This window comes from Sander lucioperca, chromosome 3 (genome assembly GCF_008315115.2).
Source record: "Sander lucioperca isolate FBNREF2018 chromosome 3, SLUC_FBN_1.2, whole genome shotgun sequence".
Classification (NCBI taxonomy): domain Eukaryota; kingdom Metazoa; phylum Chordata; class Actinopteri; order Perciformes; family Percidae; genus Sander; species Sander lucioperca.
In genome coordinates this window covers 10,436,570-10,464,540 of record NC_050175.1, presented here as the reverse complement: position 1 = coordinate 10,464,540, position 27,971 = coordinate 10,436,570, and the positions used below count along the sequence as shown (strand labels likewise).

The 27,971-nt window shown below is 40.6% G+C and overlaps 1 protein-coding gene across 3 annotated transcripts; it reads right to left on the bottom strand.

Moving 5' to 3' along the window:
* Positions 1-27,866, bottom strand: cylda (cylindromatosis (turban tumor syndrome), a). 3 transcript variants are annotated; one of them, XM_031281461.2, is made up of 17 exons: positions 27,491-27,866; positions 24,439-24,981; positions 21,818-22,129; positions 20,485-20,590; positions 19,550-19,651; positions 18,159-18,275; positions 13,952-14,340; positions 11,552-11,717; positions 11,312-11,453; positions 9,910-10,032; positions 9,157-9,248; positions 8,764-8,830; positions 7,104-7,236; positions 4,735-4,843; positions 4,401-4,519; positions 3,806-4,022; positions 1-2,891 (listed from the first exon to the last, which is right to left on the bottom strand). In XM_031281461.2, the coding sequence occupies exons 2-17, from the start codon at positions 24,928-24,930 to the stop codon at positions 2,707-2,709; spliced, it is 2,871 nt and encodes a 956-aa protein (XP_031137321.1). In that variant the 5' UTR covers positions 24,931-24,981; positions 27,491-27,866; the 3' UTR covers positions 1-2,706. The 3 variants fall into 3 exon arrangements, with proteins under 3 accessions (XP_031137321.1, XP_031137322.1, XP_031137324.1); XM_031281462.2 differs by lacking the exon at positions 18,159-18,275 and having other exon boundaries at positions 27,491-27,865; XM_031281464.2 differs by lacking the exons at positions 18,159-18,275; positions 19,550-19,651 and having other exon boundaries at positions 27,491-27,865.
* Between the last annotated feature and the right edge of the window lie 105 nt (positions 27,867-27,971).

Genomic DNA, 27,971 nt, shown 5'->3' with positions numbered 1-27,971 from the left:
TACCCTTCAAAATGGGCTTTATTTTGTTAACATTTACAGGAACATCACTGACATTAATTTTCCACCCGTTACATATGTCTATACTGTACAGATGCAACAGAAAAAAATAAAATAAAATCAAGATCCCATCCTCTGTTCTGAGACTTCTCTCATAGAGAACAAGGCTCCAGTCAGTGACCAGCTTCAGCAGTGCAGAAAACGTTCACACAACGTTCACACAGGAAGGTCCCCTGTCAGGATCCCTGGGACAGTGGAAACGACCACGGAACAAAATGGAAGTTGTCAGCTGGAACCTAATTTATAAAAACACCCTCACACACTTACTTTATACTCACAACTAAATCCATGATTAAGTTGTGATTTAGGAAAAATATATATAATGCTGATGCAAACATGTGCATTTCTTGACTTTGTTTATCCAATTTTGTGTGATATATAAAAACCAACTACTTTATATCTCAATCCATGATGAGTATGCTTAAGGTACTCTTTACAATTGGAATACAATGGAATCAAGGAATTTTTAAAAGGCAGAATGAGTAGGATTTTCCTAAAAATCAATGGTTACACTAATACAAAAATAATCCCTGTCAATCATTCCTTATGACCCACTAAAAGTGTGTAGCGGTGTCTGTATCCGCACAGACCCTGCCCTCTGCCTTTTTTTTTGTTCTTCATTTGCTGTGTGCGGGACGTTTCTGGGCGTAAGCCTTTGGGCACTGGGTGTGTAGCCCCCAGCACGCATGGTGTGAGGGCTGGACTCAACAAAAAATGTTTAAAAAAAACGCAGCGAACTGGTGCCAGATTGTAAGCGCGTATCTAAGAGAAAGCGACTAAAATGTTGGACAGTGCAGAAAAAAAATATATAGAATATAGCGAGGTGAAACACCAATTGGACAAAGCTTGAACCAAAATGAGAGTTAATCTGGGGTTGGCTTTCAGCCGCTGGCGAGCACTGAAGGAGAGGATAAGGAAGGAGAGCAGGGTGCGTGCTCTTCTGGTGTCATTCAGTAGGGGCCAACATTTAATGTGGTTTACAAACTGTAACGGACAAATCCTACTCATTCTGCCTTTACATTTTTAATAAAAATGTTTTTCTTTAAATACATATATATGGTGCCCCTAGGTTACCAGCCTTGTGCCTCGTTCATTACCCATCTTTTGTTAACTCTACACTGTTCAACGTGTCACTATTAACATTCAGTAGTTGCTATGAGGCGGTGCAAACTACAATAACTCCCTTCAATATATTGTGATAGAGGACGAGGAGTATCCAAAGCAGTATCATCAACCCCGCTTTCATTTTCTTAAAAAGGGACGACATATGAGTTTGTAATAGGATTAGAATATAATAAATAATAGTATTTGATCACAATTGTTTTGTTATCTGGCGCATGGCTGGAAACTTGCATTGCTTGTCACATCTTCATGGAAGGCAGCGAGAGTCAATACAGAGGAAAGGTTTTGTAAACACAAAATATAATTTAGATTTAGTCACCAACACAATGAGTCAGAGACTTAAAAAAACAAAAAAAAAAAACACTGCATGTGAAATTCTTCACATCATAGTCTCTTACTTTAAAGAAAACAGTCAGACATTTCCAGTATTTCACCTCATTGACCCTATGAATGCATGGAGTGCTCTACCAACCAGCTTTACAACAGGAGCCATTGTACTCCCTTCATGCATTTATCTGGCATCTACTCTGCATTAGCAATGCAGAGCGCTCTTTACAGCTACAGAGGAGAAGCACATTTGTATTCTGTAACACAAAACTCTGATGTCTCCCAACCAACAAATTAGCACTCACTGTGACTTCCAATGGGAGAAAAAAAAAAAAGAGCTAAACCTAAATGTTTCCTGATAGGTCCACTTTTGGATGGAGCAAAAGTGCAGCATTGGTTGAGTGTGCAGTAAAACGTGAGACTTTTACAATGGCTACATCTGTTTCTGCAAAACATGTACTGTAAAGACATTTACACAGCGTGATGGGAAAATATGCAAACCGGTTCACAGAGAGCAGAATACTCTGGTCTTAATGCGACTGCACAGTAGGTTGACATCTATACTGTTGATGTTACTACCTGGAGAAATCTATGCTACTAAGAGATTTTACACAAGTTTTTAGAACAGTACACACAGGTTGGATGAGGATTTGCGCACTGCATTGCTTCCTTAATGTGGCGTTATGGAAAGCTCCCGTTTTTTACAGTGATTAAGAATAGCAGGACTCCTCTTTTCTTAAGGTAAATGAGGTGGGTCCTCCCACTAGCTCATCTTGTTTTTGTTGCAGATGTGTTGTCAGCCGCGGCGACGCGAACATGCCCTCCCACCCATCTTCTCCCCCTTCCTCCCTGAGCAGAGAGTGAATCGTCATCAGGCCTACCTTTGCTTCATCATCCACCACCAATGCTAGGCTGTGAGACAAAGGGAAGCTACATCGGACTACAAGAACACAACAACAACTAATGCACAGTGCAAATAGGCTTCTCTTCCATCTCTCTAGCCTCCGGAGATGGGCAGGCATTGAGGAGAGGTGGGCTGGAGAGGGTTAACTCCGGACAGCACCCCTGCTGGCAAGGCAGCCTTTCTTCTTTTAGTTTGTTTTTCATTTCTGGACTTTCTGGAAATCTCCTGCCCTTGGGGAGGGGGAGGGGGAGGTGGTGTGGCTGAGGGGCAAGGGTGGAGGGGTTGGGGAGAGGATTCTACTTGTACAGGCTCATGGTCGGGCTCTGGTACATGCACATGTAGGCATCGCACAGCAGGCGCCGGGCCTGGCCCTGGATGCTCTTGGGATCCAGGGTGTGCAGCTCCTCTGGGGTCATTTTCAGGTAGGCCTCCACCTCCGGACAGGGAGACACCTGGGGGATGTTGAAACCATTCTGCCCTCCTGCAAAGCCACATGCACGATCATTAGAAACAATTCTGGCAATTCTGATAATCCACATCATATTCACAAATTATTATTAGTGTGTGGAATACTCAAAGGCTAAGATTTAATGCAGCCGGTCAAATCAAACAGTCACCCAGAAGTTGCCAATGGCAGATATGAATGTAAAAAAAATTTTTTTTTTATATTTTTAAATTAAACCTCTTCTTTCCAGCACTCATGATGTTGTTTTATGGTAATTACATACACACATGTTGTGGCCAAAAAAAAATCTAACAGCAATTACAGGTAAAACTATTAGTCAATTGATAATATATATATAATAATAATAAGACATTTTTTATGCAAAAATACCTGCAGTAGTTTCAATAGAGTATGTGCTGCTGTTCTCTGTGTTGACATGACAGAAAAACACTGTCACCATTTTCTGACATTTCACTGATCGAACAATAATTTATTAATTATTACATTATTAAAAAAAATGTTTAAGTGCAAATTAATTTAGAATGAAAATATTCTATAGTAGCAGCCTTAATTGCGATTTCACCCAAGTCGGATTGGAGCTAAATTTACAGCAGTACTTATTAGAGTATGTCTGATATTACAGGAAGAATAAATAGTCACACTGTAACGCAAAGTCTTACAATGCAATATAAAATGTCAAACCATAACTTTGGTTCATAATTCAAACAGTTGTTGCATGAGACTACGAAGGTTTTCTGTAAAGTGATTAATTAGTTTAGTGTCTTCTTCACTGGGTTTCTGAGACCCTGTAATACCATCTGTGTCTCTGCGCACTGTGAGGTTCTTTCAACAGTCTTACAAAAACAATTTCCTGTACATATCCTGGATCTCATTTCAAGGATCAGTTTGATGTCATAACAAACGCAGCATCAAAAGGCCATGGCACTTACCATCACGGTCAGCCATGCTGTCGAAGAAGAGCCATGAGGAATCTGCACTGCCGTACTTGACGAAGGCCACGTAGTGACTGGTTTCGATGCACAGCACGGCGAACAGCTCCATCCTCTGGCGGGGGAAACTGCCCTGCCGCCCCGTACCTTCTTGCAGCTCCTTGGGGACAGACAGTTTGCCGTGGCGATGGGCTTTCCTCCTCGGGTGGAGGTGAACCTAAATCAGTACAAGCAGGTACACACCATCACACTGACCGCTTGTTACTGTGGCCTATAAAAGTTGAACAAAATACGTTTTACATGCTTTATATAACATATAGATTAAATATCACAGAGAATAAAAGCTTTAAAGTACATTTGAGGATTCATACTGCCAGATGGGCAATTTTGATATAAATCCAACAATATTTCAAGTGAAATGGAGCGGACCATATGTTACAATCTACTGTAGAAGCCACTCTTCTGCAACATAACTTCTGCACTGGACAGTATGATTCCTTTGGATTTGGCGCCACCAAATGGATGATCCTAAACCCACACTTTACAACTTGGTTTTTGTTGAACTGGTGTTGCAGTAATGCCCTCTGTCGTTTACCTGTGTATTGCACTTTTCACAGAACTGTTTAATCTTGCCAGCCGTGATATCCCCGTCCTCGTAACAGTCTCGACACTCGTAGAGAGCCAGGCCTCCGCAGATTCGACATTCCCTTGGAGCTGGATAATAAAAACACAGTTATTCTGCCTGACACACTGCACAAAAGTTCTTCAGCAGGTTTGGAAACAAGAAAAAAGCTTCCTTCATCTCAGTTGAGTAGCAGTGACAACTCAGTGGGATTTCATTACCAAATGCCACACAGCTCTGAAACACCATCGATTGGCAAGGACACATCACGCTTACACACTGGAAAAAATGATTAGCTACAACTCACTGTCTTCAAGAAGGTCTGTGATGTCTAACTCTAGTGAGGGGAAAATTTTGTTGAACATTTTGAAGTCCTTGCCAAAGCGGGGCATCTGGATGATAAGGCAGGAGGGAGCCTGGGGGCAGGAAAAACAGAGAAAGAGAAAACTTATGTGGTCATCAACAAAGCAGCATGGACGTTTCAGCAAAGCTAAGTGCACAAGGAAACTGAAATCAGAACATAATCTACACAATGTACTTGAAATCCAACCTGTTACAGAACTTAACGATTAAGTCTGTAAAAGTGAATAGAGACGACAAGTTGTTACATTATCTTGGGTAATTAAAGGTACAAAACTCAGGACATGTGACTGTACATGTGAACTTGTGTATGTTCTACATTTCTTGTTTGAATTAATTGTCTGATCAGCAGTGAAAGCTGCTTTTGATCTAGGAAGCGTCCTTTTTAGGATTGCTGTTGGCTTAGGGTACACAGTCCTGTAATGTAGGCCCTCATTTGTGTACCTGTGGGGTAGAGCTTAGATCGGGCCCAAAAAAATCAAGTCCGACCCTACCCGAGCCCGTGCAAGTTGCGTCCGGGCCGGGCCGGGACCCGACACATTAACTGTAATTATGAGCCCGAGCCCAATTTAAACCAGACAATTTTTTAATACGCGGGCCGTTATAACTGACGTTCTCAACTACAATTCAGAGTTGTTTGAACTACAGAAATCTGTTTAGAATGATCTTAATAAATACAGGTAATGCAACAAGGACGAAGCATGTAAACTGCGCTGTTTGTTTATTCAGAATGGAATGGATCGCAAATGGATCCGAAAAAAAAAAAAAACTCGACCCTAGCTGCTCCCTCAGCCGAATAGTGTGGGTAACAGATCAAGGCAGAAACATAATTAAAGCCCTGGAACCATATAGGAGACTTTCTTGTCTCGATCACCTAATTAATACTGTCCTTCGGCACGGTCTGCATGCCGACGCACTGGCTGTGAACAGTGCTGCAGATGGGGGAGACACGATTTAGTACAGTTTACCTCACACTCAAGTCAGTGCAGGACATACACCAAAAGCTATGGGAGAAGCTGGAGAGGCATAGCTTTCTCCCCACCAAATACGGCTAATAAAGTAATGATTAAAAAAACACAAATGCTTGAACAAGGGCCCGGCCCGGCCCGAGGATAGCGGCGGAAAATATCGGCCCGGCCCAAGGGTCGGGTCGGGTCGGGTCCGGTTCGGGCTCGGGCAGAGAATCTAAACTCTACTGTGGGGTCAGTAACGCTGGCAGACTGGTAGGAAGACAGGACATGGAAATAGACACGCTGTGTGAAACCTTTTCCTTTCTCCAGCATTCTCACTACTCTACCCTCTGAGGGGTGGTGATGGCGCAGTGGATATAACACATGCCTTTGGTGTGGGTGATCTGGGTTCAATTCCCACTGGCGATACATCAACCAATGTGTCACTGAGCAAGACACTTAACCCCTGGTTGCTTCAGAGGCGTGCAACCTCTGATATATAGCATATTGTAAGTCGCTTTGGATAAAAGCGTCAGCTAACTGACATGTCATGTAATGAATCACAGCTCGGACTGTAGATCACTGCATGGGCCATGACGGGTGACATTACATATGAAATATTTCTGTCTTTCTTACCTAACAAGCATTTTATTCTCCTCATCGACATTAAAACAACTAAAAAAAGGGGTCTAATTTAATCAACTTTGGTTAAAAAAAAAAAGGAACAATACCTAAACCCCCCTATTTGTACCCTGATAAAAACTACAAATGTAGTTTTTTTTTTTTTTAATTACAAACTATAAACACAGGGGGGAGCCAATACTTTGTCACACTCTGGAGACTCTTAAAGTACCTAGGCAATGCAATAGCAGAACCTTGATTCATATTTGATCAGCGCTGCCTAGTTTGACAGATTGATTGGAGTTCACGAGCAATGCCACTGTGTTACAGACTCCTCAGCTCTGATTGGTTAATAATATTTGGGCGTGGTTAAAACTTGCAAATGCCATTAGGAGCACTAGGAGGAGGCAGAGGAACATGATTCTTTTCACAGATTATCTCTCATGGGCCAGTCAGTGTCAGGATAAAGTGACAGTTATAGCAAATATGACAAAAATATATATTTTTTATAACAGATACCTACTGAACTTTGCAGTGCAACTGAAAAAGCCAGGTATAAAAAATCTAAATAATTTCACCATGATGTCATTTTGTAGCACAACAAATTGTGAAAAAAACTTGGGTGGTGTCTATATTTTGGGTAGCACTGTTTATGCTCAGATTTGGTTCAAATACTTAATGTCAAGTCAAGACAAAATCACACCACAATGCCACCAATCTTTCTACTCAACTCAAGCTCATTCACCTCTGCAAACTTTAGGTCGCTGTTGATGAAGGACCACTCCAGGAGCTGCTGGATGGTGGGAACTCCCACCTTGTCCTTCTTGTCCATGAAGATCTGGTAAAAGTAACAGTCCTGGACCTTCTGTCCAGCTGATCTGGAAAAAAAAAAAACACAATGTCTTGGTTCATGTATCTTTTTAAGTTTTATTCACATCCTTCTTTCTCAACTGCAGTCTGTGCAGACATCAAAAGCACTTCCTGCAGTACCCACAAGTGATAATTATCTCACTGGACTACAAGCAGATCTGCTCAAATGCTTTCTGAAAAAAAAAAAATCAAGATTTGTCTTTAAACACTTCTGGCCAATCTGTATGTAATTCAAACTATTTCATACCCAAGAGTACCTTATGTAGCAGATATGGAATAAACCTGTTAGTTAAAACTATAGTGCGTAGTTTCTGTCGCCCCCATGAGGAATTCTGACGACAACAACAACACTGTCGGCCAACACCCCTCCTCCACACAGTTGCTAGTAGCCAAGGAGGACACGGAGGATTAAAAAAACATGATGGACTCTTCAGAAGACTCTTCACTCGAGTTTCTGAGCGGGAAAGTCACCGGACCACACAATCTTCTGAACAGAGCCATACTGAGAAATACAGAGAGAGTTGTGTGGAGCTGATAGTCTTAATTAGCTTTGTAACAACTCATTTGGCAATGGCTTGAATGTAACGGGCGTTCATTAATATCAAAAAGTTACGCACTAAAGCTTTAAGGATCTACACTATTTTTCCAAAAAGTATATTTTTAAATAAATTGAGAAATTTGCTAAGAAATGTTTCTATGAAATGTGCATAAATAACCTAAATATATCCCTTAGCTTACTATGACAATTGGGAATTTTTAATTTTTCCTTTAAAAGCAGTTTAATGTCAACATCAGACTGCCTGATGATCAAAACAGGCAATTTAACTTGACATTAACTGCTTGGGATATTGTAAACACATTTTCTGTCAAATCTAAATCCTGTCCCTGATGAACTGTAAAGCTTCAACATTGCTCAAGTTTTCATTTCTAAGCCAGGTACATGTTTCAGATTAGTCATGTTATATGTTGTGATTTTACAACTCATTGAGTCTGTCACTGCTTGGCTTTGGTATGAAATTGTGAACACGGGTTTGGTTGCTCACTATAGAAATTACTATGGAAACACTATTGCGATATAACACTATTGCACAGTAGACCGAATTCTGCTCATCTGAATTGTAAAGATCATTAAACATGACTACAGAGGGAGTTTTCATAACGTGACCAAAAACACTCCTACAGTTAAACCACTTTGCCCACACTGTCTGCCAGTCAATCTCCAGCGTGAGCCCTGCTGCAGAAGTGAAACTGTGTACATCTACTCTACATACTGCAGATTGTCTGGTATAGTTTGTGGTTTAGCAGTGATGTGTTTTGAAGCAGCGACAAACAAAGATATGTTCATTACGCCATGTCATACACATGGTTTGTGTATTAAAACAAATAACTGCATCGTCAAACTATTTCAGCCATGTCTTTTGATCTGTAAAAAAAAACCCATTGTGCTTAAATCTTTTTTTTTGTATGTATGCACTAGATGTTGCCAAAGAGGTTTAGCATTTTTTTTTTTTTTTCAAATGGCAACTGGCCCTTACCTTAGCTTGAGCAATGGGTCCACCCTCAGTATGTGATGGAAAAGGATATTAAGGAACTCCTCAGGATCTGCAGTACAAGATGTGCTTAAATGAGATGTGGACGTTCCTGTGTAAATGCTGCAATCCAGTGCAGATACTGTTAAAACTGTGAAGTCCATAGCATTACTATGTATGCTATGTTAAAATAGCTGATTCCTTTTGTCTCTCGTGACTTGCAGCAGTGTTATAGTCATCAAAATTCAGGTTCCCAACACCATTACAAAGAAGGTGAAACAATCATCATGATACAGTCAAACTCATGACAATTATTACAGTGAAAAAGTATGAGAAATTGTTGAAAGACCAATAAATAAATTGTTGAAAGACCAATAAACAATTCATCTAGCATCATACCTTTTTCTTCCGACGTAAACCCAGAGGCAGCTTCTACTTTCTCCAGGATCCTCCTTAGCTTCATCACTTTAGTGGCACAAACATACCCATGTCTGGATGAATAAGAGCGAGCAAGTTACAAGCAAGCTACAGTCGCATTTGGTTTTGTGACATCTGCCCTGCTAGTGAAATTTTGCATCTGACGTTACATTCAGGGTTGGATGATGAAGTAAACAGTGTTCTAATATTCCAGATTGTGTTTTGTTTTAAGCTCTAATTTAAAAGGGAAACTTGAGCATTCTAGTCTTGAACAGCTTTTGAATAGTTATAGTAAGGCTGTGCAATTAATCAAATTTTTTATCGTGATCATGATTTTGGCTCCAGTCGATCACAAAAACAGAGTAATCGAAGAAAAGCAATTATTTTGCACATTAGGTTTTGCTAGTAACTTCTTAATTTGTCTTGCGTTCTGAATGAAAAAAAAAATGTTTAAAGGGGAAAAGTATTAAGGGAAATTTCACAGTTCAAGGTGTTGTTTTTTTTAAGTTCAATAATTGGAACATCTTTCCAAAAGTTATCATGTTAAATAATCGTCATTTGAATATTGATCAAAATAATAGTGATAATGATTTTTTTTCCATAATCGAGCAGCCCTAAGTTATAGCTTCCTATAAAAAAGAGAAATCTAAAATGCATGCCTAAAACAGGTGATGAGAACACTGAGTAAAAACCTAGTAGTATGGAGTATGTCTGCAATAAACCACTCTGACTTACATGCGCAGGGGGTTGACTATCTCTGTGCGTAACAGCTCTTGGGTCTCTCTGTAATACTCCACATCGGTCTTTGAGCGTGGTCTGAGCAGAACCGTGTCCAGTACAGAGCTGAAGGAGAAAAGACTGCAGAGCAGAATGCACAACCGAGGGATTACAATTAATATTATTGTTTGTTTTATTAAATCTATATGAGATATATGACGATTTACCATGATCTTTTGCTGACACTAAAAAAACAGATATCATCCAAAAATATGAATGTTGGAAAACATATGAGGGATATAATGCAGCATGCTCGATTCAATTTGTATTCATTGATAGTTGATTAAAAATACTTTCTACTCTTTTTAACTTTCCCATATAATCTAACTTTACTTTGAAGTGGGGTTTTTTGTTATTATTTCTGGAAAGGTATAATTTAAAGCTAAAATTAAAAACACCAAACTGGTCGAAGCATCTTCAAAGCAATGGATTTCCTGTAGTTTTGTGAAGGAGTTTGGCTTGACTGCTTTGTTCAATGGCCCTTTGGCAGTGTTGGCAGAAACAACCACTATCCACCGGCCAGCTCACAGCAGGAATACACCCTCCTGTTAGAGCCAGTAGGCAAAGTCAAAACAGTTTACCAATAAGCCTCTGCCTCTGGGCAAACACAGCACTGCTGGCTGAGGAAGCACCATATAGTCCAGGGGTGGCCAACCAGTTAGGTATAAAGAGCCACAAAAAAAAAACCGCACCATAGCAAAAAGCCACACAACACATGCACGTCCACACTACAACAGCAACAGTGTCTTCCAGATCTAATGACATGATGTATGATGATAATACATAGCAGTTTTCATAGTTTTTTTTCTCACTTAGATTGACTCAGTGGGAAACCTGACAGTCTTTGTTATCCACAATCCTTTTCAGGTCTTGCTTGAACTCGGTTGTGGCCACTTGAAGCAACTCTCTCACTCATTTGTCACTAAAGGGGCTTTCAAACAGTCGGATTCAGCAGTGAAAGGGTTAACGAGGAAGGTGATCTGTGGCCGCTGTTTTTCCTCAGGTTGCAGAATCTGTCCTCAAAACTCTGCTGCATTATTTTCCATTTTAAAATAATTGGTAAATGTATTGGCAGTATTGGCAGATGCATTCAAATGTGTTTTTTTTTTACTTATCTGAAATACTGTATGTTTCAGAAAAGTTAAAAACAACAATCAACCAATGACACAGCCCCCAGCCACACAGTAAGAGCCTCACAGGAGCAGGCAAAGAGCCGCATACGGCTCAAGAGCCACAGGTTCGCCACCCCTGATATAGTCAATCAATATGACTGAAGTTTCTGAAGTCCAGAGACATTAGAATACCATGGCATACACTGTGGCTGATAAAGTATTTACTTTTGGACTAAAGGAGTACTGACCAGAAGAGGGTTGAATCCAGGTAGCAGGAGTTGTAGTGGCCCTGGATGCCTTTCTTTTTTCCCACCATGACATCCAGACCATCATTCTCTGTGCGAGGAGGCGTGTTCTCGTGTACTACCTCACTTAGATAACCCCCAAATGCTGTATAAACAGACACAGTACAAGTGTAAGCACAAAGCTTTTGGGGATAGTAGTTAATTTGGTGCCTTTAATCATCCCAATTGGTGCTACTGACTCACCGATGGAGTTGCATCGCTCTATGGGGTTGGAGGAGTGATGCAGGGACGGGAAGCGGGAGTCGGGCCGGCAGCACTTGAGCTTCACAAACAGGGCTTTTTTGGGTGGGCAGGTAAAGTACCGTGTACCTTTGAAGGTTCCATCAGTGCAACCAGGGCACTCTTCCTCCTGGAAGAGAAGGTCAAGATCACATCATCCAACTACTGGTAGGTACTGCTTATAATGTAGGTGCAGTAAAAAAAAGCATTGGCTTTCAATTATAGGTTGTTTTCTAAATGCCTTAGGTCATTCCAAAGCCCGTCTATGGAAAGCCATTTTCACTCCCTATTTAGCCCCATTGTACCGAATTTGGTTGCAGTTCCACCAGAGTTCCACTGGGGGTGCAAAATGAATGGGACTCTATGGAGCTAGACGGCTAAATTTGTCTCTTTCGCCCGATTGTCGTTGAGAAATCTTAGATTTGATTGTAGTTTTTGCAAGTTCAACATGGATTATAGGTTGAAAGTTGAATGAACGAGTACTTATGCCCTTTCGATTTCTTACAGTTTGAGTCGTTGTTGCCCATAACACCCTAGCATTCTGCTAATGAATGCTGATTGGTCAGTGAAGGACTGATTACGACCGGAGATCCCGCTTGACGGCATCCTAAGCGGAACCAGAATGTCAGAGTGAATATTTCGGCGTGGCTGTCGGTACATTAGCAAACCTCTTTCTAGCACGTGTATTAACAGGGAGAGCCTAACCTGTCAGTTGTGTTGTCGATGCCTCGAGAGAAAAAAATTAAGTGACTCGAGCTTGCCGTAAAGCAGAATCTCTGGCCGTACGATGTGTATGACGTCATTGACATTTTAAAAGGCTTTTTAGAATAAAAAAGTGACTTTAAAAAAATCTAACACCCAGCAGTGTGTATTTTCTTAGCCTCCCATTTCAAATGCAACATTCAAATTACTAGACAAAAAATGATATCCTGAGAAAAGTGGATTTTGAGGGTTGAGAGTCCCATTCATTCTGCACTCGCCTGTGAGCGCCCTATAGTGGAACTGCAACCAGTTCGGAAGCCGGAAGTATCGAGAGAGTGGAACTTCTTCCCTTATTAGAAATCCTTTGGTCATATTTAAAACTGCCTGATCAGATATTTTGTAAGTGACTTTGTTTACTAATTTTGTCAACAGTGATCGGCTGTTTAGTTACGAATATGCTGCATCTTACACAGATCTACTAACAAAACAAATTATTAGTTATATACCAAACTGTGTTTATATAACATCTAGCTAGCAAAAACTAACAGACGGTGTTAACAAGTTATAAACTGGATACTTTTTTGTTGGCTACTATCTGCTGGTTCACTGAAATGTCATTAACAATATAAATATATATTCACTCCAGTACTATAATTAAACCACACATGAAAGCATGTGGCTCAGACAGTGCAGTAGTGTTGGCACTAGTGTGGGCTGCACGTTATGGGAGAATGAACTGTGCATGCACAGGGTTGTAATTTTATTGAATTCCTATTTATGCTGGTAAATGTTCAGTACATGATGGAAGAGCACTGCTGAATGCAGTGCAGGTTACAATTCAATTAAATGGGCAAACTTTTAACCAAAACATGCCACAATACCTAGTGTTGCTTTTTTATGTGTAATTTCCCAACAAATATGTCCACTATTAAAAATGTACGATTTTTATATTAATACTTGTGCAAACATTCTCCAAATTCCTGAGCGTGGAAATCTTCCGACCCTTTGCAACCCTAGTCATCAGCCAGTCAGAATTTGTAGCAACAGCAGTTACCAACAGCAGTAGAAACGTTAAAACCTTAAAATGAATAACTGAGTGCAGGATGAGGTTGGTGGGTGTTGCATGTCAGGTTGCAATGCTTTGCAATCACTGGCCAGTGAATAGCAACCCACAACAGCCGTGGTAACTAAAAGAAACAGCTTAAATTGAATATAAATTCAGGCTGGAGTGGTGAGTGTTGCTAATAAGACAGATCAGCTGATAATCAGCACTAACCACTTCATGTTTCTGCCTGAGTAAGAGCTTCCAGAAATGTGTTTTTATGTAACCTGCCATTATGTATCATAAGTTGAAAATAGCAACAAGGGACAACTCTACACAACATGTACAGAAAAAGTCAGATGAAATGACAAAGATAAGCCAATTCTCACACAAGCACCATCTATCAAATGAAAAAAACAGAAACATTATAGATACACCACTATCTACATTGATAATGTATGACAGTGATATCGGTGTACTAATAATGTTTTTTAACGGACCATCTCCTGATATATCATTATATTATTAGTCCCACCAATATTATCCAGTATCTCTGATTTCTTTCCCCATGTACTGATACTGACAACTAAATCAAAATTTACAATGCCATGTTGCCTCACCAGTTCTAGCCCAGCCAAAGGCTCCAGCAGGCCAGGAGGCAGGCCCACCCAGCGGATGACACCACACAGAGGGGGGTTCTCCTTCACCTCCACCAGAGAGCCCACCTCCAGACCTGGCTGTCCTCGAGGAGGCGTCGAAGGCCGCGGCGAGGGAGGGGCAGCAGGTGACGGGGGCTCGGGCTGCTCTCCCATCACAGACTGGACAGAAAGGGAGAGAGGCCCATGGCTCATGCTGTCAATGGGCCCGGTCTTCCTGTTCAGGCTGAAGGGCAGAGAGTGGAACTTGTTGTCACTGGACAACGAGGCAGAGGGCGGGGCTCTGGAGGGCGGGGAGGACTGGTTGAAGTCAGGGGGCGTGTCAGTAAGTGACTTGGCGGGGTCCTCCCCAACTGTGGGAGAGAAACCAGAAACCAAAACTTAATGTCCATCTTACACTTCACTGTAGAGATGTCAGTCTTTAAATAGTAACTTAACACCAAGTGAAAAAAATCCCTGTTTTACTGACAATAAGAGAACTTCAGCCACTGGAGGTCAGCAAAGACAAGGTTTTCAGATGATGTTGAATCACAGTTTAATAACTGAAGGAAGAAAGAAACCTGCACACTGGCAACTGGAGGCATTTTGCTTTAAAGAACTACTTCATTTTAAATAGTGAGAGACCACTGTTCTCATACATTTTTTGTATTTCTACCTAAACAATCTCAGCATTTTAGGGCATTTTCACATTTGTACCCAACTTGGTATTGGTAAAGTAAAACATGTCCTATATGTCATATTTTTCATGCTATGTCAACAGTTCAGAAAAACAGACAGGTGCACTATATATGTACAACTACGAGCAAAAGTCTCAGAATTGTAATGGTACTTAAAAAGACATTTACTGGTTACCCATGTTGAAGAGACTGGTCTGCAGTTGAGATGGAATGTCTACTTTCTATTTAGAAGAGCATACAAAACATGTACTGTATCTGTGATAGGGTAGACTGTTGAGTGTATAGTGCTGAAAACATTGATCCAAAGCTAACAAAGATTCTGATGTGTCTCCTTAATTCCTGGAGTAAGAAGCCACTGTCCAGACTCAAGTTTTTAGGTTAAGTGTGAAAATGCCCTTGGTTGAGACGTGATGTCTGGTGTGCAGACTCCTCTTCCCATCTGATGGTATTCTGCAGTGTGTTTCCCTTTGCTTTGAGGATGACACGCCGAAATAGCTATAAGCTCTCCATTCAATTTATGTGCAGTATGAAATTGACAATTTTCAGAGATGTCAGCCTTCTTGATAACTTAGTGAAGGCATGTTGTGCACATATCACACAAAACTGTGTTTGTGGAAGGGGAGTGTCACTCTATCTAAGAATTCACAAAAGAAGAAATCTTTGTCGGCCACGACAGTTGAGTCAATACATGCGCACTCTTTGCTAAAGCTAAAAACTGGAGAAATTTGTGATGCCACTAGGAATCAATATCTGCCACTGCTCTAAAAATAACAGCTTTTTGAAGAGTTTTTTTGGATTCCAAGCCCTTGAAGCAAAATCTTAAAAGCAGATAACTGGAACTTTACACATCATCCTTTGCAGAAGTGAGAGCTTACTGAAATGGTGTTCTGTTAGCCGTTAGCCATCATAATGTAACCATATTCTAGCCTGAGAGGTGTGTTTCTGCTTTTCGTCTGCTGTTGAAATCCATGTGTGAAATTACAAACATAATGATTGGTTACAGTTCAGTGGCTGTTTACTGGCATTGTCAAAGATGCTACACAACAACGTCATCATCAACATTACGTGATAGATAGTGGAATGTTTTAAATACATTATAGTGTCATTATAATATGTTAATTAAAAGATACATTACAGATACATTTTTATATTCTGATTCGTGATTATTAGCAATCCAGCATCTCGTGGCTCAATAAAGTCATCACAACATGGGTTGTCTCCCAGCAGGACCTGCTTTCGGAAACCACATCCGAATGTCAGACTTTTCCTTCTGAACTCTATCTTTCAGAAAGAGTGATGCAAGGTTACTAGTACTGACTGAACCAGCATGACAGACAACATGAATTCTTGAATAAAGTGGCATCCACCTTTAAGCTTGTGTATCCCCACTTGAACTGTTCCCTCACCGAGACAATCATAGGGGGTTTGGAGTCTAGTCTGATTACTTCAATGACGGAAATGACAGCACCATAACCAAAAAGAAAAATAACCCAAAATGTGGAAAGTGACCCTGAGGAAGATGCAAATGATTACACATTCACAGGATGAGTAAGCAGTTGTGAAACAGCACGTTAGCCATTTATAAGTGACCTCTCCCAATTCCTGCATTAGTACTGAAATACTTTTACGGGAACTCAAGTATTGTGTTTTGCTGTGGAAGGAGGCAACACCACAGTCATTTTACAGTAATCATTTTGATGATGAGTACTATAAAATTCAGAGCCTGCATGTGTTAGCATTTGCCATGATACTGAGGTACATAATCTCTTTTGCATCTTGTTTTGCTTCTTATTTTTTCACAACTGACATGTATTGGTGATGAAATGAGCAATGTAATTTACAAAAAAAAAAATTGAACTTGTGTCCCGAAAATGAAAATACAAAAACAATGGCACAATGTGCTGACTGAATCAGTCAGTCAGTCCTGACACTTAAAGGCTTTTACTAATAATTTGGCCTGCAAATAGTATTTAACACAAATGTTCAATCAATCCAAGTGCATCAGCAGCCAAAACAAGACAACAGCCAGTTAAGGAGTCATTTGCAGCACTGAGCATTATTAAAAGCCTTAGAGCGACACCAATTATTCCATGCAGGTGGAATATCACACTAAAATGGAGATGAAGGACGAGACTAGTGGAAAGGTCTTTATAGCAAGCTTCTGCAACAAACTACGGATTGTTGTTTTTCTGCAAACTATGTTTCGGGCATATTTATTTATTTAATCCCAGTATACATTAATTAGTGTACAATACATAAACTACATATACTACGTAAATACAGTAATTATATTTTGTATGGAACTTATTTTCTCCCACTTGTTAAAACAAAAAAAGATTAATTGTATAACTTTTCATATATTCTGGATTTATTGTGACTTAAGGACTCTTTTTATGATTATGGAGGTGCAATATCAGAATTCTGAGATACAAGCAGATCCACTATGACACTCTAAAGTATTGAAGTTATCTATCTTACAGAATAACAACAAATGTGTCACTCCACACTAACTCTGAGAGATGCGTATTGATGTGCAACACCTCAGTTTTTATTTTATTTTGTATTACACACCTTGAGAGGCAGACAGCCAAAGCACACAAATCTCCTCCTTTGCATATGTTGTGAGCTTAATGTCAACTACATCTACAGTCTGTTTAAGATGACCAGTTACACTATTAAATATTCAAAACAAGCATTTACTAGCCGGGAGCAAAATGAAAAATAAGATCAATAATCCCAGCTTTTCACTGGTATAGATATAAAATGTGCATCTTCTGTGAGCTACTGGAAAACTTTTCCTGTTCACAGATCATATCAGTTGTGTTGATGGTATTTCTTGTATTAGCCAGCAGCTGACTACTGCTGTTTCAGCGCCATAGCTCTGCTTAGATTCTGCTGAAATTATATTAGGAAGATCACTTACTAAGTCGACTACTGGACAAATAATATGCAGTGGATATCTCATAATTATGAGACACTACAATATGTCAAGATTATAAGCGCCTTTTAACTATACTTTATCCTAGATTCAAAATACAATACAGTATTAATGTGATGAGATATCATGAAAAACTCATCATTGTAACTTTTCTACTTCATTCATTTTATGAGAAACCTTTAGTCATATGAGTAAAAAGAATATTCACAAAACTCACTTGATCATTAAAAAATTATGTGCCACGTTTTTAGCAGGTGGGAGAAATAGGTTCTCATACCAATTTTACCAAATCCTAAAACTATCTACACTATTGTATGCTTCTTTTAGAGGACACACCTAGTTAGAGCAAACCTCGGTGCCAAAGTATACAATATATGTCTTTTAGTCCAGGGGTGGCTCAGCGGGAATGGAACCCCTGATCCTGCCAATGTTGATAAATTAAGACTATACAGCACCAATAAAGGTTTGCCTCAGTGTAACCGATAAGTATGTAGCTTGTTGTAAACAGGAGCTTGCCGGGAAGATGGTTGACATCCCATGAGTACCCGTGTTTTACCTTCATCAATGTACCATGTGCTTTTGGATTTGGACTGGGCTGGGGGATCAACAGAGCTGCCATTTAAAGTATAGTAAAATTCAGACTTGCTTCTACTGCCACACTGATGACCTAATCCTGTAAATAACACAAGTACATGAAAAAAACACAGAGATAAGCAAAATGTGTGTGTGTGTGTGTGTGTGTGTGTGTGTGTGTGTGTGTGTGTGTGTGTGTGTGTGTGTGTGTGTGTGTGTGTGTGTCTGTCTCTAAGAGTTGTGTCTCCTATTCTTCTCAACAGCAGACCAAGTGAGAAATAAAAGGGTAGAAAATCCTAGAAGAAAAAGTCAATTAATAAGTTTTCTTCATAAAAGAAACGCAAAAAGAGAAAATAAAAGCAATCAGAGAAGTAACACATCCCATCCACATCAAATGAGAGAGTAGCGGTGTAAGAAAAAAATCGATACACTTGAGTATCGCGATATTTTATTTTGCAATACTGATTTTCTTTTTTTTTTATCAATTTTTTTTTTTGTTTTTAAGTTTACGTGCAAAAATATTCATGTAAGACCGTGGTTCACGTTTATATTGTGTTTAAACCCCCTACGGCTAGATGGCTATGCTGAGACACACCACTAGTGTCCTTGCCTAACAGTGTCTAGCAGTGCCTGACTTTTTGCTAGAAGCTAACAATGTAGCTATGGCTGAACTTTGGCCTACTTTAATTAGCATATAAACATTAGCTCACCAAGAACCTGTGAACCACAATCCCAAACTGGCAGTTTGATTTTCTGTGTACTGAATTGTTTACCTTAAGTAAACTTCTTTGACTTTTATGCACATCATGTCTTTTTTTAAATATTAGTTTTTCTAAAATTATACTTCCCAATAATCCCGATATATCGCCTTACGCATAGTATCGAAATATATTGCAATATATTGAATCGTGACCCATGTATCGTGATGCGTATCATATCGCCAGATTCTTGCCAATACACAGCCCTATGAGAGTGTGTCTCATATTTTGTTCAAAATGGAGTTAAGCATTATTATTATCTTTTAAAGGGACTTTCCAACAAAAATGTTTTATCTGTTGGGATTCTTAGCTTCGCTTGCCTAAAATCTTTCAACTTTGACCAAACTGTTTTGTTTTAAGAGTTCTCTAAAGCAAAGAGAAGACTTCCTCTAACAGAAAATTACCTTAGAGGGATCATTAAAACTACAAAGCAAATTCAAATTTTTGAAACCAGCAAAAATCTTCAGGACAAAAAGTGGTTTGATTGTTTTTTACAAATGCAGAATAGCAACCGGACAATTTTGATGGAATGCCCCTTTAAGAATTATCACCACACCAAGGGGTGGGAACGTCAGTTACAGTAGGTTTGTATCATACAATAACAGCAGTGCAGTACCTTTGCTCTTTGGTTTGCTTTGGCCAGAGGACGACTTGTCACTGTTGGTGCCTCTGGGGGCAAAACTGTGCTTTTGCAGCCTTTGGTCCTGCATGGAATATTCTGTACAGCCCAGAAATACATCCACATTAGAGGCACAACACCCCCATCAGCCTATGTTAAACTCCCATGCACCAAATGTATGTACTGTAGTTCGATAACCACAATTTTGATAAACACAATAAAATAGCCAATAAGAACTCTCAAGACTCTATTTTCTGTTTCCTTAGCTATAGGACACATACCTTTAATGGATGACACTGAAGTTATAACCTGGCCTACAACATTAAGCCAATGACAACAGGTGCATTGCGCAAGTAAAGTTTCAGACTAAAGATATTGTATTTAAAAGCACAATGAGCATAACATTGACCATACGTTTTTTTGCCTCTCACGTTGCACACAGGCTGACAGAGGACGATTTTCACTGTCTAATCTGTCTTCACAAGCATGGCAAATTAGGAACAAATGTTTTTTCGGGGTGAATTTGAAAGTTCCTCTACTTAGTGAAAACATATACTTCATGTAGCCTGTCTAAAGAGTGCAAAAGGAAGGGTGATAAAGGAAAATGTCAAATTTGCATAATAAAGAATCTTAAATCTTCAAGATGTTCTAGATGCAAGTTTGAATAGTCAGAGAGGACGGCAGTAGCACACATACAAACAAATCAATATGCCGATGTGGAGAACAAAGACCCTGAGTATCTCACTTGACTTTCAAAAAAAAGTCAGACATCAACACAAAAGGCCCTCTGTTCCCGCTGCAAGCAAAACACAAACGCTCAGAGGGAGCTCAGCGCTGGTCCAACAGAGGGACAGCTGAATGTTTTCGCAAAACACTGATGTTTCACGACATACACATGGTCCAAAAACAGGGACAAATACTTGGTGACTCACCTGGCATTACGTCACAGATGGGGACGAGTCGAGTGTGCTCCAAACTGGCAAAATTACACAGCAACTTCCCATCAAACACACCATCCCAGTCCCCGATAGGATTGTCCTGAAAGAGTTGGAGACATGAGAACCTTAGAACCCTGCCAGGCGTTCTTCATCTCTGAAAAAGGTTCCACACGGGCTTCTTCTCCTAGTATCTTCTAGGTGATCAATTAGGTCTTTGGTCTTATCGCTCTAAAAATTATGCTTAGACTCGATCCTCTGTATTGTTATGATCCAAACTGCTCATCTCATCATCTTCTCCACCAAAAACAACAGATCTTCTAGCTCAAATCATTCCACCTGAATGCTCTACTTTCTCTGCACGCACAACCACACTAGTCTTCTTCTTTAGTTTGGAATTCAGGACTCTGCTCCAGCGGGATAATCCAAGACAAGTGTGAGGCTAGTGCCACTGGCGATAGAAAGCAGGGCGAGGCTGGACGCAGAGTGAGGCAGAGCAGTGGGCTCTCCTCAGCTGCCTGCTGGCCCCTTGCCATGCTTTTGGGTCATACAGCACTAAGTCTTTACCTCACTCCCCGCGTGACTGCCTTGCCTTTGTGTGGGTGGCTCAGATGCACTGAGTGGGCTGCTGCTGCTGCTGCTGCTGCTAACGATCAGCAGTCAAATGCCTCAGTTATGTGTTTCAATCTCTCTATGACTACAATACCTCTCCCGCCTGACAACAGTAGTCATAGATACCAGCTACTGTGATCCCAGGCAACAAGACATGTTCCCTCAAGATACAGAGAAATGGTCATCAAAGAAAACAAAAACAAAAACGCAGGCAAGTCATGACTCTCATAGTTTGACTCTTGTGCATTAAAGCTGAAATGTGTCACTTTCTACACGTTGCCGCCCTCTACTGAGGCGAGAACAGTTCACATGAGCGAACTACAATAAAGATGTCATTATAAACAGCATTTCACAATATGGGCGTAAGTTTCCCTTCCGGTGTGACAGCTCTGGTTTGAATACAATTCATTTCCATTGTCAGCCAGTAAATTGACTGATAGACTATGTCTACATTAAGCCATGTGAAAGCTACATGCTGCTGTGCATGCTTTAGTGTACAAAATGAAAGTAGTATCAATATTGTCATCTAACTCTCAGCAGGAAAGCGAATAAGTGTATTTCCCAAAATGTTGAACTTTTCCTTTGAGGGAATATTCATATTGTCAGGGAGAAAAATGCATTTGTGCATTTGTCAATTATTTGCTTTATCAACTAACCTGTTGATTACTTTTAGACATTCAGTTGTGGATACAATACCTATTTAGAGAGCCTTACTTACCATGTCAACTCCCACATAGTAGCCCAGGCTCTCATTTCCCGGCAGCAGGTCACAAAAAATGATGGTGCCTCTCTCTGGCCCGTCCCTGGTCTGCACCAGGACCCTGGAGTTGATCTCCAATGGAGGGAATTCCTGGTCCTCTTCCACCAGAGTGACGTGGTCCACCTCCAGCTCGCCCAAGGCATCGTCGTCTTCATCCTCCCAGAGTTCAAGCTTGTCCAGGGCCACAAACACACCGCACTCATCCTCACAGCGGAAAAGCTGGCGGCCCTGGTAGGAGCCCTCAGTGAAGCCCTGGCCCCGGCCCTCCTCCTGGGAGACGGAAGTAAAGTAAGGATGATGAGACAAGTGTAGAGAGTGAGAGAGAATAGGAGCAAGAGGGATGAGCAACTTATTGTCATAAAAAGTAGGGCAGGTAGCGAGGCTGCTTTCTCAGCATTTCTTCACTGAAGGGAAGTCAACATCATAGAGCTGTGAGAGCATATGATCGATTACTGCAGCAGGAATATGACCTGACTTACTGCGATGATGAATGTATTCAAAAAAAAATTTCTCTCAATCTTAGATTCTGGATGCTATCACAAAGCATACTGTAACATATTGTGCTTCCTTTTCTCACATGCAGGCTTTAGATATGAAGAAAAAACAGGATTGTATCTGAAGCATATGTGCAAACTCTGAGGCATTTATGGTGAGCTACAGTCTGAATGTTTGAGCTCCCTCAGCCCACTCAAGAAGACTCCAGCTGGAAAATAAAAAAAAACAACGTTGTACTGCAATAAGCAACCCATTGTAGTTTGTTACTTTCTGTAGGCTACATGCAATACAGAAAGAATGGCACGACTTCAAATAATCAGACTAAATCTTGAGATTAAAAGGAATAGTTAACACAAAGTTGCCATTATCTGCTCACCATCGTGTCAGTCAAAACTTTGCTGAAACAGCTTTGTTTCAGCCTTCTGTAAATTAACATTTACTAGCCGGACTCTATTTTTAATTCTTAAGGAAAGGGCTGAAATTAACAATAAACTTGCAGAACATAACCCACAAATTTTGAGGCCAAAAAACTAAGTCAGAAAGAGAACACTTACATAATTTAAAGTGCTCATATTGTGCTTTTTGGCTTTTTCCCTTTCCTTTATTGTGTCATACATCTTTTTTGTGCATGTTATAGGTTTACAAAGTGAAAAAGCCCAAAGTCCACCCCAAAGGGACTTATCATCTCCAACAGAAAACACTATTCACAAACTGCTCCAAACAGCTCTGTTGTAGTCCAGCCTTTACTTCCGTGACGAACGTGCGCCACCTTGTAACACACGTTATAATGCTCGCCTAGCTGCTAGCGTGGCACACCCTCATACTCTGCTTCTTAATGGCTAGTTGTCCTTACCTAGCTACTGCGCATGTGTGCCTCCCAACAAAGATTGAACAGAAGTGAGATGTCTCACTCTGTAGCTAAAACAGAGGGCTCAACACACAGGGTGAAAAGAGGAGCTGCAGCAATGTGCAGTACAACAAAAATATGGTGTTTTTTGAAAATTAAACCATGTAAACCTATTCTGGTATAACCTCTAAATACAATTATGAACCTGAAAATGAGCATAATATGAGCACTTTAAAACTAATATGATACACAAGGTGCTGAGATGTCACATTCTCATAGCAAATGTGAATATTTAGCTTTTCATTCTGCCTGGGAAGCACTGCCTTGTGCTCTGTACAAACAGCTCTAAACGGTCATCAAAATAGCTTTACAATTGTCAGCAAAAATTTGATTTGTTTCGTGGCCCATTTTGTTATTTTCCGAATGTGTTACGAGTTTTATCTACTTACTTTCCAACACAATACAAGTGCAAGTGGACAGACACTTACAGACCTGGATGAATAAATCTACTTGTACTCATTGCATTTTTTTCTCCTCCATTATGCATGTATATACTAAAGTCCATTGAGCTTAAAATAGCAGACTCACACTCCGGCAAATAAATGGTTTTGCTCACAAAATTCCATACTGATATCAGTCTTATTTATTAGCAACAGGAGTACAAACACTTCATTGCGTTGCATTTGCCATGATCACTTTCACTAATGAAGGCCATTTGTAGCGAAAAATGGTTGTTCCTCTGCTCCTAATAAATAAAGACAGCAGGGAGTGTGTGTTTTCATTTGCTGGACTATGAGTCGGATGCAGCTTTAAGCTCTAGATATAATTTAGAAAAATGTAACTTGGGTCAGGCAAAATCACCTGGTTTTAGAATGCTCTCAAGAACCATTTCCTGGCTGCTTCTTTTGTATCGGATAAGACTGAAAGGAATTTGCACAAGCCACGCAAACACAGGTTGCAAATGTTTAACTGGTTTAAAAGGTGAATAGTCAGGACATGTACATTTTTAACAGCTGGTTTGCAATGATTAGAGTTCTGCCATTGAAAACTCTTGGTTTGGTTGTAATTCTGCTGTTGGTTCCACATCTGTACCTACTGTTGAAACTCATGTTCTTGTCTGTTTTTCTTTTTGTCATGTTATTATGAGAGATATTAATATATCTACAGCAGTAGAGCTCTCTGGCCCAATGATCACAGAGGAAACACAAAGTAACTAATAAGACACACGAGTTCTCACCAGCAGCTCCACACCAAACCAGATTCCAGAGAGGGCTCTGTCAGGGAGCAGCGAGCCCTTGAAGCGGACCACACCGAGCAGAGGTTCATCCCCTGACCGCAGCTGGACGCGAACCTTCGAACCACAGTCAATATCACGGACGCGCTCTAGCCGTGACTTGTTGCAGAGCAGTGCATACCGCTCTTCACAGTTGGTAATAGGAAACAGCAGCTCAGCCAGTTTCTCATCCAGCTCCAAAACGTCCCGCTCATCTAGGCTCAGCACCACGTTGGTCTGGTCCAGGATGCGGAGACTTTTTTTGCCCTTGCATGGGGGCAGTGTTCGCCCCAGGCTGTTGCGCTCCTGGCATGCCTGACCGAGACTGCCACGGGGGATTCTCAGGGTCTTCTGGGGAGGCTTCTCCACCGTACACTCCTTTATGACCATGTAGAAGCGCCAGTCCTCCCTGAAGCCCCCACTGGGCTTCTCCTGGCTCCACAGGGCAGAGCTCATGGCTGCATGCTAGGCAGGAGGTCCAACATCAAGGCAAGCTTGACCTTTGGTCTGTAGGAAGAAATAACAAATGATAATTGAAAGTAGTTAGCTGATTACTTGCTCTTTTATTAACAGTAGGGTTGTGTAGCGAAACCCGGTTCCACTATGGAACCGGTAGTACTCGGACCGGATTAGAACGCAAATTTCGGTCCTCATTTCGGTTCCACTTAATGTGTCGACTGAAATATTTTCCCTCTGTCGCTCCGTCTACCGTTAGCTAGCTACCGTATATGTAGGCTACTTCTAAAATGCCATATTTTCCCTCTGGGCTCACCAAAATGGACGTAATTGGTCCATTCACTGCATGTGAGCGCTAGTAAACATATTACACTTGCTCTGCTAGTCGTCTATCGTTAGCTAGCTAGCTTTTAGTGCATTTAAAATGCCTAAAGAGAAGCGGTCGAAAGTGTGGCTGTATTTTACAGCCAAGGATTCTGAGACCGCATATAGGGCTGAACGATTAATTGCATTTGCGATAATATCGCGATATGTTAAAACGCAATTTCCTAATCGCAAAAGCTGCGATTTGGTCACATGACTCGCGAGAGCAAATCAGTCTGCACTCCGCAGAGAAAGCATCAACTAGCACGCTAACGTTACGCCGTACCTTGAGCTGATTTCTGTCATTCAAACAACTCTGAGTTGTAGTTTAAAACTTTTACAGCCATTTTAATAAAATGAAGGGTTTTATTCGGGCTTGAGTCTATACATGCAGTTAATGGATACAGGCACGCAGAACTCAAGGCTCGGTTGGCAACGATTAGCTCTGATTAGCGGTTAGCTCCGGTTAGCGGTTAGCTCCGTTATAAAGATATGAGTGGAGGAGCTGCCACTGAGAGGGGTAACAGTCAGACTGATAAATGACGTTCGGGGAGCTTTCACAGCAGCGTGGCCGCGGGGTTTCAACAGTTTTATTAGTACAGTTAATCCCACGGCAAGAACACCAGCAACTAGCTAACGTAACGATAGCCTCTCTGAGCAAGTGCACACGGCAGCACACAACTTCACGAGGGGGAGGGGCTGGAGGCAGCTCCTCTCTGTGCACTGTAAAAAAAAAATACACTGTTGTGTGTGTATATAGATATATACTATATATTTACTTATTTAACTGTCTAGTGTGTAATTGTGTGTTCATACTATTAATTATTATATTATTATTCTTTGTTGAATAATACAGAAGACAAAGAGCTTAAAAAAATAATCAAATCGCAATATTTGGGAAAAAAATCGCAATTAGATTATTTTCAAAAATCGTTCAGCCCTAGACCACAACATGCAACAAATGTTTCAAAACAATAACGTGCAAAGGGGGAAGCACGTTGAATTTATTGAAACATGTGACACGGGATACATCTTAAAGCAGAGGGATGCACGGTGTTCGACACCTTGCGGACATCACCAGCCCTTGGTCCCAGTGACAGCGGGACCAGTCCAAATCCGATTGCTAGCAATTTTGTGAACATTGATGATCAGGACGATGATGATGACAGCGGCCTTTCTGCAGGTAACTAGGCTAATGTAATAGTGATTGCTAATATTGCATTTATACTAACAAATGGTCAAGTGATTTGTTAAATTTGTAAGTATGTAAATATGTAATGTAGGTTTACTTATTATATATTTTAGTACTTTAAAACGTTAATATATATTGTTAAATTTAAATAATTTTCAATTTAAAAAAAAATGTAATTTTTCAGTTTTTCAAGAATTGGTTTAGGAATCGGAATCGTTTTAAAAGTACCGGTTCGGCATCGGAATGTAAAAATCCAAACGGTACCTAACCCTAATTAACAGATACCTGACACAGTTTGCTTGTTGTGGTTTGTTGGGAGAAATCTGATCTCAGCTGTGTACTCTCCCCTTTTACCGCCCAGTCATTCCTGTGCAATAACCCACAGTTACCCCCGATTGTTTAGCAGGACCTCATGTGACATTACTCATATCTACTGATTTGATTATTCTAAACATAGATGGCGAGCAGACAATTGACTTATTCTAAGATTTAGATACCAGACAATTGGATTTCCCCTGATGACACCTCAGATATGATGATCAACCACTCGACACAGTCAAGAGCACGTTCTCACTACCGTTAACTTAACGTACAGCAGTCATTTGTTTCAAGCATGACAGTAAGACTAACTTGGCTATTGTATTGCGGTTTTTTTTAATACATGGTGTAACGTCAGCGTAACAACATATTAACAGTAAAAAAGTCATTTCAACCAGACATGGGCTAGCACTGATCTGACATTTATTTACAGTGTCCATTGAGGTGACAACCACAAAACTGATTACAGTGTTGTTTATTCCAGTGTCGGCATAACTGACAACATTATCATGACTCGTTTTCATAAACATTTTTCCCTGACAACCAGAGCAGCAGTGTGTCATCACCAGGCAAAAGCTGTCAGTGCTAGGCCCTTTAACAGAGGGAAGTAACGTTAGCTAGCGTACCGTCAGCTAAAAGGCACCAAATAGTAATGCACATTCAATGCTAACGACATGGACACCTTACCTTTGATACGCGTCTGTTCAGTTAGAGGCTACTGCCATTTCAAATGTCCATTTCAATTAGACAGAGGCCTCTGAAAACAAGCTAGATTCCTCCCGTAATAACCTCTGATTAGCTAAATGGCTAGCTAATGCTTGCGCCCTAACCAGCTAAGTATCACGCTAAAGTTAGCCTAGCGAGCTGAGCGACAGGAAGCAGGCTGGCAGAGCACTGCCACCCTCTACAGTGTGCTATCAGCATTTAGTTAAATCTGTTCGCCATGGGAAATACGTGAAATAATACAGTGTATCGCTACAGCTATGATATATTTTATTTACAGGAGACGACCTCACGAAACTTAATGTATGACGTCATGCACTTCCTGACAGGCATTGGTCATTCGCTTCGTTTTCAAGCGCTGATTGGCTGTTTATTGTGTTTGTGACCAAGTCCCTCTTTGTGGGGTTTTCCCATGAATGGCAGAACACATAGTTAGGTTGAAGTG